This window comes from Eleutherodactylus coqui, chromosome 3, assembly GCF_035609145.1.
Source record: "Eleutherodactylus coqui strain aEleCoq1 chromosome 3, aEleCoq1.hap1, whole genome shotgun sequence".
Classification (NCBI taxonomy): Eukaryota; Metazoa; Chordata; class Amphibia; order Anura; family Eleutherodactylidae; genus Eleutherodactylus; species Eleutherodactylus coqui.
Window position 1 is genome coordinate 297228410 of NC_089839.1, and position 22036 is coordinate 297250445.

The 22036-nt window shown below is 42.6% G+C and overlaps 1 protein-coding gene across 1 annotated transcript in view; it reads right to left on the reverse strand.

Annotated features, from left to right (window-relative positions):
- Positions 1-6238: 6238 nt before the first annotated feature.
- COL24A1 (collagen type XXIV alpha 1 chain) overlaps positions 6239-22036 on the reverse strand; it is a 276971-nt gene continuing 261173 nt past the window's right edge. The window contains exons 54-60 of the mRNA XM_066597768.1: positions 21287-21322; positions 20249-20275; positions 19181-19246; positions 15774-15942; positions 13056-13165; positions 12533-12742; positions 6239-7593 (exon numbers count right to left, since the gene is read on the reverse strand). Coding sequence (XP_066453865.1) covers positions 7450-7593; positions 12533-12742; positions 13056-13165; positions 15774-15942; positions 19181-19246; positions 20249-20275; positions 21287-21322 — 762 coding nt within the window. The 3' untranslated portion in view covers positions 6239-7449. The remainder of the gene's footprint in view (positions 7594-12532; positions 12743-13055; positions 13166-15773; positions 15943-19180; positions 19247-20248; positions 20276-21286; positions 21323-22036) is intronic.

Here is a 22036-nt window from a genome sequence, read left to right on the forward strand (position 1 = left end):
CCACCAAGTTTCCGTGATGCCTATGACATCATATTTCTTTTCCTGTGTCAGCTACATGCTGTCGGCTGCTGGAGGTAGCCGACAACATGGAGCTGTCACGGGGGGCCAGGATATCAGACCCTCGGTCCTGCGATCACCGTTATCCAAAGGATAACGGCGATCATGGAAAAGTGAAAAATACTTGCCTCCATCCTCAGCGATGCCCCACAGCGATCTGGACTTGCTGCAGGCTTCTGCACATGTGCCAATGTGACGCGCATGCGCAGAAGGCTGGAGAGCCTGGCAAATTAAAAATCTCACTACACCTAGCTGTCAAAGATAGCCGAGTGCAGGAAGATGTAACCGAGGATATGCGGTTCCCAGTTACGTGATCACCGTTATGCAATGGATAACGGTGATCATGTAAAGTTAAAAAAAGTTTAAAGGTGGCTTCGTTGAGCGGATCTTGGCCAAGTGATAAAAAGGTAGCGATCTACCATTAGGGCGGTCTCACATGACCGGATAGAAATTGTGGATTCCGCATGTGTTTGATCCACGGTAATACGCGGATCAATCAAATGCATTGGATTACACAATTCAGCTCACATTAGGGGGTTGGAATTACGTAATCCACTCGCAGAAAACAGAACGCATGTTCTGGTTTACCTCGGATATTAGCAATATAGAGCCCATTGCACTCTATGGTTGCGGATATAACCACAGCCCATACACAACTACATTGTGCATGAGCTGCAGGTACCTGCGTCTCTGCTATGCAATAGTGGGGGAAATATAAACAAAAAAAGGTGTACTGCGCATGACCAACTGTGTGAGTACGCAGTTCATTACACAGGGCCACGGCCCGGGCTCAAAGCTGATATCCACTGCGGGCCTCTGTAAGCGGATTCCACATACGGCCGTGTGAGCCCGGCGTTATTCAGATTGCTACCTGTAATAGATAATTTACAAGAAGCCCCGGGAACGCTCGCCTTCTGTGTGAGACCGCGGCACCTCAGCAAGCTTATAAAGCCTCACAGAGCGCCACTTTTCATACCCCATCCGTGCCGCTGAGGTCAAGAAATAGCCCCAAAAAAGCATGGGAGGAGGAGGGATACTCGATTTGATTGACCCATGTGCCCATCCCAAACTGGCCCCCGTAATTACGCCCGTCTTCGGACATACCACACAGTTTACATCATTACTTTTATCTAAGATTTAGGGAATGCAAAAAGGGCGCGGAGGGGGGTTATTTTCTTTGTCTGCACAAATAAGCATGGAATTTATTCAGTTGTGCCCTGCAATCCAACAGGCGTTCCCTCCATTATGGGCCTAACCATGTGTCCTGTAAGCAGATTAGGGCCACAATGGATATATTTCTGAACACGGAACATACAGGCTATCCATTTTGGGGTGAACGTCTTCATTCATATGTGTGCTGTACAAAAAAAAATGAAAACCTTTTAAAATTGACACAATTGCCAGAAAAATCAAAATCATAATTTTTTTCCTTCTGCTTTGCTTAAATTCATTAAAAAACTGTGGGGTCAAAATATACAGTGCACCCCTAGATAAATTCGTTAAGGGGTCTAGTTTTCAAAATGGGGACATTTGTTGGGGTTCTCTGTCGTTTTGGCCGTTCAAGGGCTCTACAAGTGGGCAATGGGGCCTGAATCACCTGCAAGCAAAATGTCTGTTCTGAAAGCCACCGTCTGCTCCTTTCAGTTTGGGCCCCGTTGTGCATGCAGACATAGTATTAGGGCCACAATGGGTGTGTTTATGAAGACAGGGCAAACAGGGGGATCCATTTTGGGTTGCAAATCCTCATTTTTATGTGCACTATAGAAAAAAAAAGTCTTTAAAATGACATATTTGCAAAAATATGAAAATTTAATTTTTTCTCCTCTAAATTGCATTAACTCCTGAAAAAAACCAGTGGGGTCAAAATACTCATAACACTCCTCAGTGAATACATTAAGGAGTGTAGTTTTTAAACTAGAGTGATTTGTGGGGGTATCTATTATTCTGACACCTATGAGCCTTTGCAATCTTTGCTTGGTGCAGGAAAACAAAGTGTTCCTCAAAATTTTAATAACGTTAAATTTGTACGTCTCCTAAATGGTTAAAACCAAAACCGAACGTTTTTCACATGTGCATCCAGAATAAAGTAAAAACAGATTGAAATATATATCTTAGCAAAAGTGTGTACAGTATGTTTGCACATATTTGAGATATTGCAGTTGAAAATGGGAAAAAATAATTTTCCCAAAAATTTAGAATTTTGGCACTTTTAATAAATATACACAAATTCTATCGGACTATTTTTACCACCGAAGTGAAGTACAACATGTGGCGAAAAAAAACAATGTCAGAATCACTTGGATATGCAAAACCTTTACGGAGTTATTTTATGTTAAAATGACACGTTAGATATCCAAAATTTGGCTTCGTCCTTAAGGTGCAAACAGGCTTGGTCACTAAGGGGTTAAGTACTTTTTAGTAAACTCCAGACGACTTTCATGTGTCTTACTGAGGAGAGGCTTCTCCTGCCATAAAGCCCAGATTGGTGGAGACTGCAGGGTTGGTTAACCTTCTGGAAGTTGATTCCATCTGCATACAGGATCTTTGGAGCTCAGCCAAAGTGACCATTGTGTTCTTGGTCACCCATCTTCCCAAGGCCTTTCTCCCCCCATTGATTTAGTTTGGTGGATCGGTCTCTAGGAAGAGTCCTGGTTGTAACAAACGTCTTCCATATAAGAGTTATGGTGGTCGCTGGGCTCTTAGGAGCTTCCAGTGCAACACAAATTGTTTTGTAGTTTCTCCAGATCTGTGCCTCCACACAATCCTGTCTCTGAGCTCTACAGACTGTTCTATCCTCCTCATGGCTTAGTTTTGGCTCGGATATGCATTGTGAGCTTTAAGACCTTATATAGATGGGATATCATTAAAAAACCCACTCCTATCAACTGAATTGACCACAGGCGACTCCAGTCAAGGTGTAGAAACATCTCAAAGGATGATCAGGAGAAATGGGAGGCCCCCAGAGCTACAATTCAAGTGTCATACTAAAGGGTGTGAATACTTATGTCAATGCAAAATGTAAGTTTTCCATTTTTGAACAAATTACATATTTAGAACATGTTTATAGCATTCTGATGTCACTTTATCACTATGGGGGATGAACGCAGAAGGATGGGGAAAATTTATTTTTCTTTTTAACCTGTACATTTCCACAACATAACAAAATGGGAAAAAAAGTTTAGGGGTCTGAAGACTTTCTGAATGCGCTGCACAGCAGTAGGGGATTCAACCCTGAAGTCACACTGCAACACTCGCCATTTTTTGAGCAGCACAGCGGTTAGCATTGTACCTTTGCAGCATTGGGGCTTTAGGTCTGAATCTAACCAAACACTCCGGCACCCCCCATGTTCAATTTTTTTTTTAGCATAATTGGGCTTGAATGAAATTGTCAAGTAGAATTAGTTTGGTCCCGTGTTTCTGGGATCACAATGTGGGTGCATTCTATGTACATTGCTATGGAACATATTGGGTTGGTGCTATGCAAGGCTCTGTTCACATTGGTGTCATAGGTCAGGTTTCTGCCGCTGCGTTATTACACCCGGTAATAAAAGTAGACTGAAAGAGCCAAAGATGAAAGTGTACGGTGACCTCCTGCAAACGAAAATCTGTGGCAAAATTGAAGCGTTTTCTCTCCCTGAAATCATAAAAAAAAAATAATAAAAGTTTTACAATGTAGTCTATGTACCAAACAATGGCGCCAATGAAAACTACAGTTGGCCACGCAAAAAACAAGCCCTCATGCGTCTGAAAAATAAAAAAAGTCATGGCTTTTGAAAAATGGAGATGAAAATGCGCCAAAAATCGTTGCGTCCTTAAAGGGGTTGTCTCGTGAAATCAAGTGAGGTTCAGCACTTCTGTATGGCCATATTAATGCACTTTGTAATGTACATTGTGCATTAAATATGAGCCATACAGAAGTTATTCACTTACCTGCTCCGTTGCTAGCGTCCTCGTCTCCATGGTGCCGTCTAAATTCCCTGTCTTCCGGCGTTTTTAGACGCGCTTGCGCAGTCCGGTCTTCTCCCTGGTGAATGGGGCCGCTCGTGCCGGAGAGCTGGTCCTCGTAGCTCCGCCCCGTCACGTGTGCCGATTCCAGCCAATCAGGAGGCTGGAATCGGAAATGGACCGCACAGGGCCCACGGTGCACCATGGGAGAAGACCCGCGGTGCATCGTGGGTGAAGATCCCGGCGGCCATCTTGGTAAAGGAAGAAAGAAGTCGCCGCAGCGCAGGGATTCGGGTAAGTAATAAACTTTTTTTTTTTTAACCCATCCCTTGGGTTTGTCTCTCGCCGAACAGGGGGCCTATTGAATAAAAAAAAAAAACCGTTTCGGCGTGAGACAACCCCTTTAAGCCTAAAATAGGCCGTGTCCTTAAGGGGTTAAAGGGGTTGCCTCATGAAGACAATCACTTTTTGTAGAGAAGCCCGTTCTGTAATCAGCCGATTACTGCGTGTCCAGTTTGTGAAATGGGCTGCTGCAGGGCAAATATATGTAATATAGCATGGTGACCATAACTGTGGGCTGGGTCCTACAAAGCAGGAGCAGCAAATATTTCCCCTGTGTGATATCAATATGAGCTATATTAGGGAATCTGTATATTAAATAATTAAAGAGTCAATCATCATTTCTGTGGCAATACATACGTCTACACCACCAACCGGACTATGTCCCTTACTGCCTCCCCTCTCTGCCACTGTTGCGATCATAATCTTGCACATATGCTGGAAGATCTCAGATCGGCGCATGCATGATTGAGTTTGCTGACTCTGCCCACAAAAGGGCCAATGAACTCTGCAACCGCCGGTCCGTGATCTTCTGGTGCATGCACAATATTTTAATCACTGCATGGATGACAGTGGTAGAGAGGGGATGCTATAGGGAACATACTCTGGCTAGCCCACTGGAACACTCACTGGGAATTAGCATACAGCATTCCAGATAGATATTTATCCAGCCTTTGTTTCGAGAGTTCCATTGAAGGAGAACTCACCACCACCCGTGGCAACCTGTTACACTCATTGATCACCCTAACTGTCTAATATCTAATTCGTGTCTCCTCCCTTTCAGTTTCATCCCATTGCTTCTAGTCTTTCCTTGTGCAGATGAGAATAGGGCTGATCCCTCTGCACTGTGACAGCCCTTCAGATATTTGTAGACCACTATTAAGTCTCCTCTCAGCCTTCTCATCTGCTAAACATTCCCAGATCCCTTAACCGTTCCTCATAGGACATGATTTGCAGACCGCTCACCATCTTGGTAACTCTTCTCTGAACTTGCTCCAGTTTGTCTATGTCTTTTATAAAGTGGGGTGCCCAAAACTGGGCACAGTATTGCAGATGAGGTCTGACTAAGGAAGAGTAGAGGGGGATAATGACCTCACGTGATCTAGACTCTATGCTTCTCTTAATACATCCCAGAATTGTGTTTGCCTTTTTGGCTGCTGCATCGCATTGTTGACTCATGTTCAGTCTATGATCTATTAGTATACCCAAGTCTTTTTTACATGTGCTGCTGCCTAGCCCAGTTCCTCCCACTCTGTATGTGCTTTTTTCATTTTTCTTGCCCAGATAAAAGACTTTGCATTTCTCTTTAAATACCATTCTGTTAGGCCTCATGCCCACGGCCATGACTGACTCAGCCAGTGGAATATCGCAGCAGAGTCTGCTATGGTGCCCCCCAAAACCCCCATACTCACCACTCCGGATCGGCTGTACACGCCCCTCCTGGCGGCCTGGCGCGCATGCGCAGTACAGCGCATGACATGCCGGCAGTGCGAGATGACGCGGCCGGTGGGGACGTGTATTCATACTTCTGCTGTGCTGCTGTGGAAGTATAGAGTGACGGCCGGCTTCCATAGACTACAATGGAAGCCGGCTGCGCGTATTCCCGTGGCTAATAGAGCATGTGGCGTTTTCTTTCACACTGCAGAATTCCGCGTGAACATTGAGCTAATAGCTGCGGGACAACGCTGCAGATTTCTGTTGGCCATGGGCATTAGCCCTTAGTCGCCGCCCACTGTTCAAGCTTGTCTAGATCTCTAAATCTTCTCTTCTCTAGCGCTAGCTATCCCTCCTAGCTTTGTGTCATCCATAAAATCTGATCAGTTTCCCCTCAATTCTCTTATTTAGATCATTTATAAAAGGACTGATCCAAAGCACAAGAATGGGATGCCGCCGCTCATAGTGTACAGCGCTGTTTTATTAACACTAAAGGCAGATCTTTTATTACAGTGGTAAAAAACGACTGACAATCTCATTTTATGATGAAAGGTTACAATATACACGTTAGAAACAAACAATACACAACCGGCTGTTAGCAACCGAAAGCCCGATTTAACATAATTGTTCATCTTCTGCAATCACAATTCCTGGATTTGACGGAAACACGGATGATTAAGAAACAAAATCTGAATTAAATAAAAAAATTAGCACCAATTAATGTTGCAAATACAGATCTAAACGATTAATTATAACTTAACATCAGCACCTTAACATATCTGCTGTATTAAAATTTCAATGCATGTTACAAAATATATACACACATTAACAACACGGATGCCATCAGATGTCCGGGCTAAGGGGGGGATGGGGGGCGGGGGGGGGGGGGGAGAAAAAACATACATCCTGAATAAGGTAAAACTTTATTTGCAAGGTTTTTTTTGTACAATAAGAAAATATTATATGCACCATATACATTGTGCTATGCGGGGTATCACAAAAATAAATTGATCCTTTCTCATAAATAAATGTCAGCTGAAATGTATGGATTTCAAAAACAAAACAAGAGAGCGATTGATGTAGCCAGTACATACAGAAGCAAAGCAATCCGATTTGTTCCAAGCCGTTAGCACCTTGTTTTCTTTTGAGCACCAGGCAATACGGAAGAGGTAGGGTACCGTCTCAGGAGAGGTATACGTCCGCAAAGGACCGGAATCCAACTTAGTGTTTCGTCCCGTTGCTGTTTTGGGGGCTCAGGTGATCGTCCCCGTTCTCTCCTCCAACCAAGGAGTTACTTGTCATAAACTTTTTTTTTTCTTATTGCACTTTCCAGAGTAGTAACCAGTACTGCTCCTCAGCAAGCCGACCGCTTCCTAAAAGGCAACTTGTGTACAGTGCTTTACATCGGTCTTAGGTTTCCATAAAGTTTTTGATTCAAAGTTGCATTTATATATATAAAAAAAGATTGATAAAAAACTTAAATACTCTATCAATATCGAAAGTTCTTTATCTCCTGTGAAATATGTCCTTCTTAGGAGGAAGTCTCTTCCGGCTTCTTTAGAAGATTGCCCACACAATGGTCTGTAATAGTCACGCAGTGGAGACACTGCTACCGCCCTTTATTTTAAATGCCCTTTTTATAGAAAAGAGCCGTGCATTCGGCAGCCGTCCCCGTTAGAGGAAGCAGACTGGACCGTTCTCAAAATAATGCTGTCCTTTCTGGAGGGGATTGAACTTGGAGATGTCAACAATTGGCAGTTGGTTTGTCTCTTGGGTATGAAACTTGAATTTTGTCTTGCGCCAGCTGCCATCTTGGACCTGCAATGAAGAGAGTCCTTATTTAATCACCATGAAACATTGAGGACAACAGACGCAAGTTCAACAGCCACATTAGGTGTCCGCCTAAAGGGGTGGTTTAGACCAGTGGTTCTTAACCTTTTTCAGCCCAGCGCTCCCTTTAGGTATTGGGATGGTGCCCAGCGCCCCCAAGCCTTACTAGTTTAAACCCAGTCAAAGTTTACCTTGTTTATAAAGTTAAAAGTACAAATTAAAATACTGAATACAATTTTTTGGAAAATGTTTAACAGATTAGCATTAATTGTGAAAACATGTCTGTAAAAATTATAATAATTAATAGATTTATTGCAGAAGATAATTTTTGGGGGAAGCAAGCAATAATAACATCTTTAATTATATCATTCGATAGAAACGTATAACATATAATGAAAATGCAAGATACACCTTAATCCTTAATGGTCAGAAGACTAATTAAAATGTAAGAACAATGAAGTTCGACTAATAATAATGTTTGCCACAATCAATCTGTGTCATTAATGGCTGCCTTGGGCCTGATGATCGGACGCCAATTTTGCGATATCTGGTTCTTCGTCAATCGCTGTCTCAAGTCGCCCCTTACACATATCTAAAGTTTGTTTCTCCCTTTTGTCAGGAGCTGCTGAACCGCGCTGAAGCCACTCTCCACTACGTACATAGATGGAAAAGCTAACAGGAGCAACTTAACTTCCTGCCACAGGATAGGATAGTAATTCTTCACTTTCACCCAAAAACATTCATAGCCACATTGTTGGAAAAGTGCTTGGGCTTCGCTATTGTGTTTGAAGTCGATCAGCTGCTCTTGTAATCTGGGATGAAATTTTCCTGTGTCTGCTGAAAATGGATTGAGTACCCACGTTGGTAAATCAAGGGTACATAGATCATGAAACCTAGTTTGCATGTCTGCTTTGGCTTGTTTGGGGTGTGAGCAAAAACGTCTAAGTCTGCATCTTGAAGTTTGTCTCCGTCTTTGTGTGCAATTTCTCGAAGACTCTGAAACTGACAGAGCTCGCGTTGACTCAGCTTATTGGTATGAAGGTCCAGTTTGGCAATGAAGGAAGACAATATACCTTTAGCCTTAATGAAATTCATTTTGTCTCCTTGTAGCTTTGTGTTGACCTCGCTGAGTTTGTCAAATATGTCTGCAAAATAGATTGAATCACAAAAGTTTGGTCAATCGGCCGAAGAAACTCGACTACTGTGTCAAAAAGTTCGTAGAAGCGTCGTAAGCACTTTCCTCTCGACAGCCACCTCACTTTGGTGTGTAGGAGTAGACGTTAGAATTCTTTGTCATGGTCTTGGCAGAGCTTGCGGAAAAGACATTCGTTCAAAAGAGTGTGCTTTTTTTCTTAACAGCATTAATTACATAGCGCAGAGAATCATGCAATCTCTCACATAAATGTTTAGCAACAAGGTGCTGCAGATGGATCACATAGTGGACTGCCATTATGCCAGGCATAGCAGATTTTAAATGGGCTATAAATATGCGATATCAACCAATCATGGATGCAGCTCCATCAGTTGCACAAGCAAGTATATTTGTTCAAGGGATGTTTTTTTCTCAGAAAAATTCTTCCACTCTTTTGTATATAGAGGAGCCTTTCATGTCAGTGGTTAAATTTCTGGTAAACAACAGTTCCTCCACTGCCTCTTCATTCAGATTAATGAAACGAACATAAGCTAACAGCAATGCTTCATTGTCTCTAACCGTTGACTCATCAATTTGCTTTACAAATTCTGTGTTCTTTACCATGTTTCTTCCACATCAGCAGCCATCTCATCAATTCTTCTTGAAACTGTGTCATTACTCAACAGAATTGATTTCACCATGGCACACGCGGCAGGCCTCAGCATAGTATTGACAATCTCTTTAACTGCGGGTAACACAAGTGTTTCCCTAATAGTATGTTATTTACCACATTTATAAAGAGACTTTTTAGGAAGCAAGGAGGCCTTTGTCAGCATTGAGAGCAGATTTTCCAAATAGCTTGCCTACAGTGCTGCGGTTCTCAAACTTTGAGTTTAAACACTGGAGAAATGAAATGAACTCCGTCTCGAGGGCTTCATAGCTTCATGTGAAAATGCCTTTTCATAAACGAGGTACAAGGGAAGCTGTCCGCTTGTAGGAGGAGGAATGAATCCATATTTCAAGTATTCATTTGAATATTGACGGCATTTCTTCTTCTCAGCCATTTTAATAAAGTATGCTTCAAGAATACACTGCTTATGTTGCTCTATTATATAATGATGTATGACTTTTATAACTCCATGACTCTGCTACAGATCAATCACACTGGATAACCTAAAAGAACAACCTAACCCGCTGTATTCCATAATGTCGCTGATTGGCTGGAACTTTCAATCGTGTGGGTCTCTGGGAGTTGTAGTTTAGATCAGTGTTCTGAAAAGACACTTGGCGTCCACTAAGATTACAACTCCCAGAGACCCACACAAGTGAAAGTTTGAAGTGGCATTAAGGAATACAGCGGGTTAGGTTGTGTAGTAGGTTATGCAGTGTTATGAAGTGTAATTGATCTGTAGTGGGTTCATGGAGTTATAAAAGTCACACATTATATGATAGAGGTGCGCAGGCTGCACACAACTCCCATTACACAGAAGGGATTCATATGGAAAAATGTAGTTACTAGATGAAAAAAAAATCAACAAAGCAAACACAGAATGCACTCCTATCACCCCCTTTATGTTCCAACGCCCCCCTGCCAACCCTTTTCGTTCCACCACCCCCCTAAGAAGTAAAATTCCCCCCCAGGGGGCAATAACTCCCATGTTGAGAACCATTGGTTTAAATAACCCCTTACAAGATAACAGTGCTTCTTAACAATCACAGGGTGGGACCACTGGCAAGACCTTTTGCAATCAGCTGGTACTGGTGGGGAAAGCGGTCAGTTATGATTTCCCCTGCAGTCATTAGACAGACTGTGCAGACCCACTTTTTAGTTGTGCTCCCTAGTGTTTGAAGCGGTTTTCTGGGACTAAACTATTGATGACCGATCCTCCGGATAGGTGTCATGGCATGCTGGCCACAACTGAGGATCAGGACTGGAGTAACGTCACTAAGTCGGCCCTGCTCCACAGAATCCTCATGCTGGTGCATGTTCACTGTGATTTCAGCATTGGACACCGCATCCTCCTCTGTATGGGCGAAGTGCTTGGCTCAGAGGTGGGACAACCCAGCCAACCAATCGGCATTAGTCTGTGCATATTTATTCTGGCTCCTCCTCAGAGAGGGCACCAATTATTCATTTAGTCCAGTTTGATCATTCTATCTCAAGATTTGATTTAGTCTGGTTAGACTCCTTCAAGTCTGTGAATCAGATAAGATTGTATCTGATCTGGAGTTCCCTGCCTCATCCGGGTCTCAGGTTAAAGTGAAGTCTGCTATTTATTATCATATGTGGGGTGTTTGCACATCTTATTCCCTGTGCTATTGTGGCCTAGGATATATTGTGTGTCCTCTAACCCTGTGTGCAATTTCCTGTCACTATCTAGGAAGAGTCATGGTTGCCCCAAGTTTCCGATAAGAAGTCACCCTCACCAGGATGAGCGCCCTGCTTTTAGTCAGAGATCGCCTATAGTAGAGGGTCTAGGGTTAGTTCCCCATGTCTTAGTTAGTGTTCCTTTATACATTTTGAAGTATCCATGTTTATAGAGGTGTATAATCATTCGTACAGAACGCTACCAACATGTCCTGCATAGATGTAACAATAGGTCATCAATACTTGATTGGTGGGGTGCGCTGCTTGGGATCCCCACAGATCAGCTGATTGGGACTGAACTGCTCTCAAGCCATGTAACTGATGCTCAAATGAACACTGCGGCCTCTTTAATCAGCTGATCAACAGAAATCCTGGGTGGTGGACCCCCGCCGATCAGCTATTGTGACCTATCCTGAGGACAGGTCACCAATTGTTTTGTCCTGAAAAAACCCTTTAATAGAGTGATATTCCAAATGAAGAATTCACTTCTAGTACATCCATTTTACCCAGCAGGTAACTCCTTTCATTGTCTTGCATGTGTACATGAGAAGTCAGAAGATTACATTGGTGAGATAGAGCCCATACTGGTGCAAAACAATGTGTACCTCCAGTGATACAGAAAAATGACTCTAGTACAGTAGTGTGTACAATTTAGCATTGGAGATTTTGTCTATAAGCACGCACTAGTTTCAGTATGTGCTGTGGGCTACTCATGTCTATGCAATAGGAGACAGATCGTCCTGCTTGCTCTTCTTGGCTCCCATATTCAGTAGGGAAGCCAGTGCTATAGAATCACATCACATCCTACAGCACTGGCGCCTGTACTGGATATGACAGCCAAGTAGACCGAGCAAGACACTCTGTCTCTTAGAGCACAATGAGCCATCTGCAGGATGCACCATGGCCGGTATGTGCCGAGACAGAATCTGCAATGCAAATCATTTAGAAAATCTATTACACACTCCAGCATTCCTCTATATAACTGGAGGTACACCTTAAAGGGCTATCCCTGGCATTTTAACCCCTATAATATTGATTACCCATCCTCAGGATAGTTCATCAATAGTTGATTGGCGGGTGTCCACCACTTTGGACCCCCGTCAATTAGCCAATTTCAGGCTACACACTTACTGCAGCCAGGCCAGATGTTTACAGCTCCATCCACATTATGGTTGGAGCTGGAAGAGTGATAAAAGGTTTAGCTCCCATTGATTTCTCCACCCCTGGCACTTCTTGATTGATAAGTCTTGCCGTATAAGCATTTGATACAGAAGTTGGCTTGATATCAAGATCATCCCACGACCATCCAAGTGTTGCTGCTGAAATCTTTTCCCCTCTCATGGACTCTCATCGTGTCCTTTCCTACTTGCTTCTAGTGTCCTCCTTGTGAAGCTTGCACATATTGCATTAGCACATGAGCGTCTTACCTTGCATTCATCTAGAAGCACGTTTCTTTCAAGTAATGTTTTGCCTTGGAATCTGTGGCCGTTCCATCCTTTGAAGGTAAGAGGAGTCCCTCCACCAACCTCTGTTCCCAAAACCGGTGTGTTCAGACAGTGGATAGTGATGCTGTGAACCGCGTCAGAGCTCAGCAGATGGAGAAAATTCATCTGCACTTTACCGACACCGAACTCCAGCTGGGTAAATGAAATAGAAGCATTAGTACACCAGGTACTACTGCATATGCATTAGTAAATAGAATCAGAAGTTAGATCATGAAGCCCTTGGAGACTTGTGTCTAGCTGAGGTCAAGAAGCCAAACAGCGGTCTCTCTAATGATATATATCTTGACAGTTCTTGTGGAGATTTTGGTAGGGCAACTGGCCCGGTGGCCTTGGAAAAACCATTAATAGAATTATGCTGCTCTCAGTTTTGGGTGCCCGTCTGAATGAGACCCTACAAATTCGCCCCTCCCCTTGTGGGCAGCTAGAGTCATACAGGTTACAATACCTTGGTGACAGTGACCGGTGATAAACACGTCTGTCCCCCTGCGGTAAAATTGCAAAACACTTCAATAGCATCTGATGGACATCCAAGATTTGGGTCAATCCAATATTTTCCTGGAAGACACAACATAAATGTTATACGAACAATGAGTGAAGGACACAGAAGGCGGCATGAACATTGGCATGGAATAACCCCTTCAGGACCAAAGATTTTTCATTTTTTTATTTATTTATTTTTTGTTTTGTCCCTACCCTCCAAGAGTCTAATGTTTCCACTGACAGTCATATGAGGGCTTGTTTTATGTGGGACAAATTGTATTTTTAATTGCATCATTTAAAGTAAAGTATCATTTATAGGAAAACTTTTAAAAATGTAAAAAAAAGTTGTGCCATTTTTTGGGGGTGTTTTTACAGAGTTTACAGTGCAGTAAATTGCCATATGAACTTTGTTCCGTGGGTCAGTACACTGACGAGGATACCAAATTTATATGGTTTTTAAATTACTTTCTATTTTTAAAGAGTAAATGAAATAATTTTTCTCAAAAATGTTTTTGTTTTTTGCCTCCATATTCTGAGATCTGTAACCTTTTTTCCGTTGACAGTCCTCTGAGAGAGCTCAGTTTTGTGGGCTGAGCTGCAGTTTTTATTATCACTATTTGGGAAACGTAGGTCTTTTTTAATTACTTTTTATTGAAATATTTTGGGAGATAATTCCGTCATTTCATCCTTTTTTTAATGGACTTCACCATGCGGCATAAATCTTGTTATACTTTTAATAGTTTGATTTTTATATACAAGGTGATATCAAATATGTGGTGTTTTTGTAATTGTTTAGATTTTTTATCAGAAGAATGAGAAGTTTGTTTTTTTTTAACTCTTAATTTTTTTTACTGTTAAAAGCTTTTATCAAATCTTTTTTTTTTTTTTTACACTTTTATTTATGCTCCACAGGGGACTTGAACTTGCGATCATACGATCGCTGGTTTTATATATTGTAATATACTTCAGGATTGCAGTATACAGTGATTTTCAATGTGGTCTATGAAGCCTTGTCATAGAGCTTGATAGGCATCAATACATGGCAGGCCTGGGAACCTTCACTAGTCCTCCACTTTCCGCTGACTATTTAGATGCATAGTCAGCTTTGACTGTGGCATCTAATCAGTTAACCGCCACAATCAGAGCTAGGTTTGATCGCAGCAGTTACTGGTGTCTGTCACCTGTCAGAAAGAGCTGATAGCCACCAGATTGGACTCGGCTCCCAAGCCTGCTTCATGCACCTTTCATGGCTGCACAACGTACATTGACACTATGTGGTTGTGAGGTGGTTGAAGGTGTTCTCCACTCCATATTTGTTACAAAGGTCCATTGAATAAGTTCAAAATGCAATTTTCTTCTGCTGAGGCCTCTAGTGATAATCTCTAATCATTGTAGAAACTTTGCATTAAGTGTTCAGTTTCCCTGCAGCACCTCCGCAGGTAAACTGAAGCATTACACAGTGTCTATATAAATGAATGGGTTGTTTGTGCAGAACAGGACAGGACAGGTCCTCCACAGTGAGAGACGCTTTCTGTACTTACTGTTCACTCTACGCAGTAGTTGAGGACCCCCCACTATTAACTCAGTATTTCCTAATGCAGTGTATGAAAATAGGTTTTCCAAACTGGAGGACCCATTAATATATCTTTATAATAGAGGGAGCCACGGTATTAGCTTTGATGACATGATAGTTACTTTATAGGATTATTTGACAGATTTACCTGTTTTGACTTTTTTAATTAAATGCTCTTTAATTCAAGTTTTCAATTTTTTAACAACTTAAACAACTTTATCCCCCCCTCCAGACCCCCCCACCCCTTTACACCCCCCCTCTCGCTCACAACATCCCACCACAATGTATAGGATGCATCATTTGCTAGTAAAATCAGAAATGATGGAGTCTTCCTTCTCCACACAAGAGTTCCTGATTTGCTCTACTGGCTAACACAGTACCAAACGTCTTTCAAGAGTTCCCGAAAATGGGTATGTTACGCCTCTTCCTCCCTTCCATAATACTCCCTCTTGTTTGTTCCACTTTTGTTGATATATAAGATATTTAGCAACTTTATTTTATAATACCCAAAAATATAATAATCCCGGACTCAGTTGTGTCCCAAAGTCACATTTTACATCTGTCTGTTTCGACTTTTTAATCGGGAGCAGTTGAGGCATTGTTTCACACACATGAGCCCCAATGCAACATATTTACAGTAAGACCTTCCACTACCCCCACCCTCACTCCCACCCACCCACACTTAAAGGGGTTGTATCACAATTACAAGTTATCCCTTATACATAGGGGATAACTTGCTAATTGGTGAGGGTCTTACCACTGACACCCTTGCCGATCTTAAGTGTCTGACATCCTGCTCACTGCGGGGTTACTGCACACCCCACAGTGAGGAGGAAACTGAATGGCATGCTGTAATGGTATTTCCATCAACTCCACTGAATTGTATGGAGCGCCAACCACACATGCTCAACCAGCGCTTCATTCACAGTGATGTCACTGCAGGGGGAGACGGGTCCCCAGGCAGAGCGGGACACAGGAGTCATGCTCTCCAGATTGGAGGAGATCTTAGCGGCGAGACCTCTACTGATCAGCAAGTTTCTCCCAATCCTATGGACAAAGAATAACTTCTAACTATGGCACAACCCCTTCAAGGGACTGCAATATACCTACCATCTGACACTTTGCGTTCGCAGTTGAGAAGGTCCCGACAAACACGCGCTGGATTATCCCGGGTTCCAGGAGGGTTCTTTATACTGTGCATTAAATCCGTAAGGTAATGGAGTGTTTTAAAGACCTCCGTGCTGAAATCTAGTATGGAGACTTCAGTGTTCTGATAGCTCTGCATGTTGGTAACATTATAGCCAGAGGGTAGAATGGAAAAAAGAAGCGCAAAGTGTGAATATTGCCGAGAATTAGACACGAAAATACATGTTCAGGCAAAACATTAGTTCAGATGGTTAATAATGGACAACGAGGGAAAAAGGAGAAAGAAAAAAAAGACAATAACATTTGATGAATATATTGTGATGGAAGGAATAAAAACTCTTAATGACTACAGTTTCAAAAAGTGCCTCAGTAACCAATTACAGATATAGCAAAGTTTTACTTAAGTCTTAATTAGAGATGAGCGAGCACCAAAATGCTCGGGTGCTCGTTACTGGAGTCGAACTTCCCGCAATGCTCGAGGGTTCGTTTCGAGTAACGAACCCCATTAAAGTCAATGGGCGACCCGAGCATTTTTGTATGGGACCTATGTATGCTCTCTGCTAAGGTTTTCATTTGTGAAAATCTGGGAAATTCAAGAAAGTGATGGGAACGACACAGAAACGGATAGGGCAGGCGAGGGGCTACATGTTGGGCTGCATCTCAAGTTCCCAGGTCCCACTATTAAGCCACAATAGCGGCAAGAGTGGCCCCCCCCCCCAACAATTTTTACTTCTGAAAAGCCCTCATTAGCAATGCATACCTTAGCTAAGCACCACACTACCTCCAACAAAGCACAATCACTGCCTGCATGACACTCCGCTGCCACTGGGTAACATGCTGCCCAACCGCCCATTTTAGTAATAGTAGCAGTCAAGACAGGCCCCAGTAACAATTCCAAAGCAGCAGTATAGGGGGAGCACAGTATTAGTTCCATTTCAGTAGTAGTAGCAGTCTAGGGTATTAATGAGCGACTACTACCCCCAGCAGACACGCAGTAAACTGTAGACGGTCACAGGCTTAGCTTGGTAATAATGAACGACTACTACCCCCAGCACACACGCAGTAAACTGAAGACGGTCACAGGCAGCCCAAATATAGTATTTTTTTCCCAATTTTTGGGAAAAAGCCCACTGCCTATATAGCCTGTATATGACTTTCCCTGTTGGAGGATGACTGTGGTTATTGAAAGCACAGTGCAGCCAGAAAAAATTATGCGCAAGGCTGGGTAATAATGAGCGACTACTACCCCCAGCAGACACGCAGTAAACTGAACACGGTCACAGGCAGCCCAAAGATTTTTTTTTTCAATTTTTTTGAAAAAGCCCACTGCCTATATAACCAGTATATCTCTTTCCCTGTACCACTGTCCCTGCCTCACCAGTACTGCCCCTATACTCAGTAAAATGACTGCAGACTGAGGACGCTATGGTCTGCATGCCCGATATACCAAAAAAAAAAAAAGTGCAAAACTGCTAAAAGCAGCCTCAACAGTACTGCACACGGTCAGATGTGGCCCTAAGAAGGACCGTTGGGGTTCTTGAAGACGAAGATAACAGCCTAACACTCTCCCTATAGCAGCTACAGCAGGACGGCACTTTCCCTAATGTCTCTCAGCATGCATCTGTGGCGAGCCGCGGCCGGCCCTAGTTTATATACTCGGGTGTCACCTGATCTCCCCAGCCACTCACTGCAGGGGGGTGGGATAGGGCTGGAACTTCACAGGAGGAAGTTGTAATGCCTTCCCTGTGTTTCTATTGGCCAGAAAACGGTGCAAACTTTTCTGGGAAGAAAATGGAAGTGACTCGAACATCACGTGGTGCTTGTCTCGAGTAACGAACATCTCGAGTACCCTAATACTCGAACGAGCATCAAGCTCGGACGAGTACGCTCGCTCATCTCTAGTCTTAATGCATTTAGAAAGAGTTCTAAACTGCAGCTGATTTGTCCTTTCAATGTTTCAATAGCTTTACAATGGCTCTTCTTGTGTTAAAGGGTTTTTTCAGGCAAATACCATTGACTTCTCGTAATAGTTGATCAGCTGGGGTCCACCACTTTGTACCTAGACCGATCAGTTGTCAGCACACTAAAAACATACAGCGGTATGGAGCGGAAGCGGTTAGTTTTGACTCCTTTGTTGTGGCACCAACAGTGGGCGCCCTACCAGCTGATCTGCCAGGGTCCCAAGCGGTGGATCAACTACTGATGACCTATCAAAAGGATGGTCATCAATCATATTTGCCCGGAAAACCCCAAAAACTTATTGCAGAAAGTTATCAGTTAAATTAACCCTTACATCTCTGCGTCTTTGATGTGAATTTTTCTAAAGCATTTTAAATACAAAACGTGTGCAAAAAAATTCCGCATTCGGTACTGAAAACAGTAAGTTATCTGCAGAAAACCTCCGTAAACTATTGTAAATAATAGACTTAAAAAAAAAATATATAATTAAATTTAATTTAAAATAACATTTACAGCCGTTCATGGAGGTTTTATGCAGCTTACATCTTGTTTTCAGTAGCGAACACCCAATGGATCACGTGATGCTTTTTTTCTTTAAGTCACTGTGAATGAGGGAAGTTCTTTAGGGCTTTTTGTATCTGTTCCCCAAGTAATAAAACATCATATATGTCACATTTCACGTTCACACTAAATGCATTGCTTAAGGAAATAACCTTTTACACGGACCACTGATCAGGCAAGAACAGTCCTGGGAACGATTGTTTGGCCAATCATCAGGCCATGCAAAGGTGTCGCCAATCAGCTCAGGAACATGTAAATCCTCATTCGTTACACGATTTATTTATTTCATGCGGCACCAAAAAGCAGCAGTGTTGCAGCACGCCTCTCTATATAGACAGGAATTATGCTACTAATGATTAAACTCTATGGGGTATCCTACTGGATGTAGAATCTGAATCAGACCATGTAAAGGCCAAATAGACAAGCGCTAATCTGGCTGATTGGTGCTAGTCATTGGGACCATATAAATGTAGATATTGTCTCTCCTTAAAGAGGTTGTCCCACTTCTAGCGCAGACAGCACCATACAGTGCGTAGTGGCCCGAGTTGGTACTAGAGGCTGAATCATATTGAAATAGTTGGGAACTTAGCCTGCTGTACCAACCCAGGCCACTGCTCAATACCTGCAATACCGACCAGATGTCAGCTTCCAGCGCTGTGCGCACTGATAGCTTTCCCAGTGGTCAGCTGGGATCCTGAGCAGCAGACCTCCACTGATCAACTATTGATGACCTATCCTGAGGACAGATCATCAGTAGTAAAACTCCATTGCAATCCCTTTAACTACTTTAGACCCAGTCCCAGAATGCATGCTTCCATTGTGTGCAATCAATAAAGAGAGCCGCTTCCTACCTCCATCCGCAAAGCTGCGTGTGATTCCATCAGGGCCTGAATAGCAGAGTTCATGTCCAGCAGTTTCTATGTGATTCAAAAAAAATTCAAAAAGTTCATTAAAAATGCAGCAATGGTCCATAAAGAACACAGATGAGACCCGCAGCATCCCTGGTGACCATGTGGCAGAAATATTTAGCTATTGCTGGTAGGTGGCCAAAGCTGATCTTATATGAGAGGTTTATGCTCTGCCATATCAGTCCCTCTAATGACAAAACAGGCTGGATACACATATGTAGCTTTCGGTACAGTGTTTGAGCAAAGGCTATAAGTGGGTCGAGCCAGAAGGAGAAGTCATAGGCTGCGCTCACAGTCAGGCTTTTTTACAGCCGGCTATTTTGGTTGTGAATTTCGTAGCAGATTTGCCGCAGATTTTGCATAGCAGTGCTAAGGGTGAAATCCACAATGGAACTCAGCAGCATTACTCAGCTTGGTGTGAATTTAAAATCTGCACCTCAAGACAATTATGCTACGGATTTTGCAAAAAATTTTCCACTCCTTTTCTGGTTCTGTAATGCCACAGTGGCCGGCTATAACCTTATATTTCCTAATACATTCCTGACTTTGGCTCAAAAAACTGCCACAAAAACTGTGTGATTCCCGTCTTAAAAGACATAGGGGGCACAATTTGTTCTGATCAACCTATTACCCCAATAAAGTGGATAGTAAGACACAGTTGCTCGGACTTCTCTGTAAACATTCATGCTTGGCTGTTTATTCCAATGGGCAGCATTTCCCAGTGTAACAAAAGATTGGTCATATTGAAATCCAGTATGCCCCATCCTTCTTTACTCCAACATTTGGGGGACAGGCAGGCTTCCTCCGTACATATTAGATCTTTGTCTAATTGTGCAGTAATCGGTGGGTGGAAGAAAACAAGCTTTGATATCTATACGAATCCTATAAACAGCACCAATCAAAAGCTACCATACAATCATTTCTTTTGATGAAAGGCCCATTGTGTACAGATTTATATACATGATTTGTGCATGAAAATCCTTCCAGGTTGGATACATCTTATACACTTACCCTTGGTCCTGGTGCACCCCGTGGACCCTAGAAGAAACATGGAACATGTTTGAGTCTACAAGTGTTTGCCATATTTAAGTAGTTCTTCAACCTGCATATTTATTGTCTAAGGGTCCTGTTAGATGGAGCGATTTATCGTTCGCATGAGTGATGCCAGAGTTCGCTTGTGCAACCTGTTTATACGGGGAAATAAATCATTTGTTCGCAAGTCTTTCAGGCATTCACATTCACTGTATTTGTGAATGACTGAATGATCGGTATTCAAATCGGATGATTAGAAAACAAGCCAATGATGATTTTCATGCTTCCATGAAATGAACGATGAACATTAAGCGAATTATCATTCCCTGTTCCATTGTTGACCTATTTACACTGAATGAATATTGTTCAAATTCGAATGATCCAGCGTTTGTTTGTTTTTTTAACGATAATCGTTCTGCATAAAACACTCCCAAATCCAAACATCTCAGGGCTGGAGTATCAATCACCGTTACCCAGAAAAGTTATGCAGCTGCAGCAAAGTATATGATCAATTTCTTTTCTTTTTTTTCAAAGAGGACTTATCTACAAAGTTGCAATATTGTAACTTATTTCATCATCCCAGTACCCTAGGTCTACATATACACAGCCCCCCAAAATTATGGAAAACACTTAAATCACACAGAGCAGTTTGGAGGATGGAAACTGAATTATGAAACTATGGACAATAGTATTATACTAGTTTTTAGTATTATTTATAGCGCCACCTATAATGTAATATCTAGTGAATGACATCATCACATGCAACTCACTGAACGACCTGTGATGACAGTTGGAGTTGGTTAAAATATTGTAGGACCTGTGATGAAGTCACCGTCATGTGACCAGGGGTGGAGCTCAGAGCTCCTGTGATTCAGCTGCTTGCTGACGTGAAATCGTGGCTGGGATGAAAGACCTGTGATGATGTCACCGTCATGAGATAAGAGGTGGAGCATGTAACTCACTCACTCACGGACAAGTGGTCGTTAGAACTTTGATTCTATGTTGTATCATACTTACAGGTGGACCTGGGTTTCCTGGGGGCCCTTGAGGTCCCTAGAGAATTAAACAGAATTATTACAAAAAGGCAACATATTCCCATATGTATCTACAGATGGTACAAGCTTGGCTTAATTGTGATAGCACAGTGCAGAAAGTGATCTCATCTTAACCCATTAAAAAGCGATTATTCTCTTATCCTAACACAACAAATCCCATTGTAAAGTAATTCAAAAAGTGTAACAGCCACCCTGATAGCAAGGCACAGCATCAGATCAGTCACATTAGGAATCAAGCTGAAGAATAAGGGCTTTTTACACGGGCCGATCATCGCTGAGTGAATGGAGGCGGAGCAAACCAGGGATCGTTATGGCCCACCCGCCTCCATTCACAGTAAAGATGAATCACTGCCTGTTCAAACGGGCCAATCTGTCAGTTTTGATGCCTACAGAAACTGAATGAGAAATAAGAGAACGAATTATTCGTCATCCCGTTGGTTCACGCATTGAGACTGAGCGACAATCCATTGTGTGAATATGAATGATTTATCAGCCTGTATAGAAGGGCCCGACCCATCTGTATATATAAAATGGGGAAAAGTAAAAATTGCAATATGAATACCATTATTATGAAAGTGATGATAGAGATTTACCTTCTGCGTCTACAAGGTGCCCATTACAGACTAATCTAAAAGCTCCGATGCTTCTTCCCCAAGAGAGACCATGCTTCCCGGACATCCGACAGCCACGGTGTGCTGCCCCCAAGAACTCA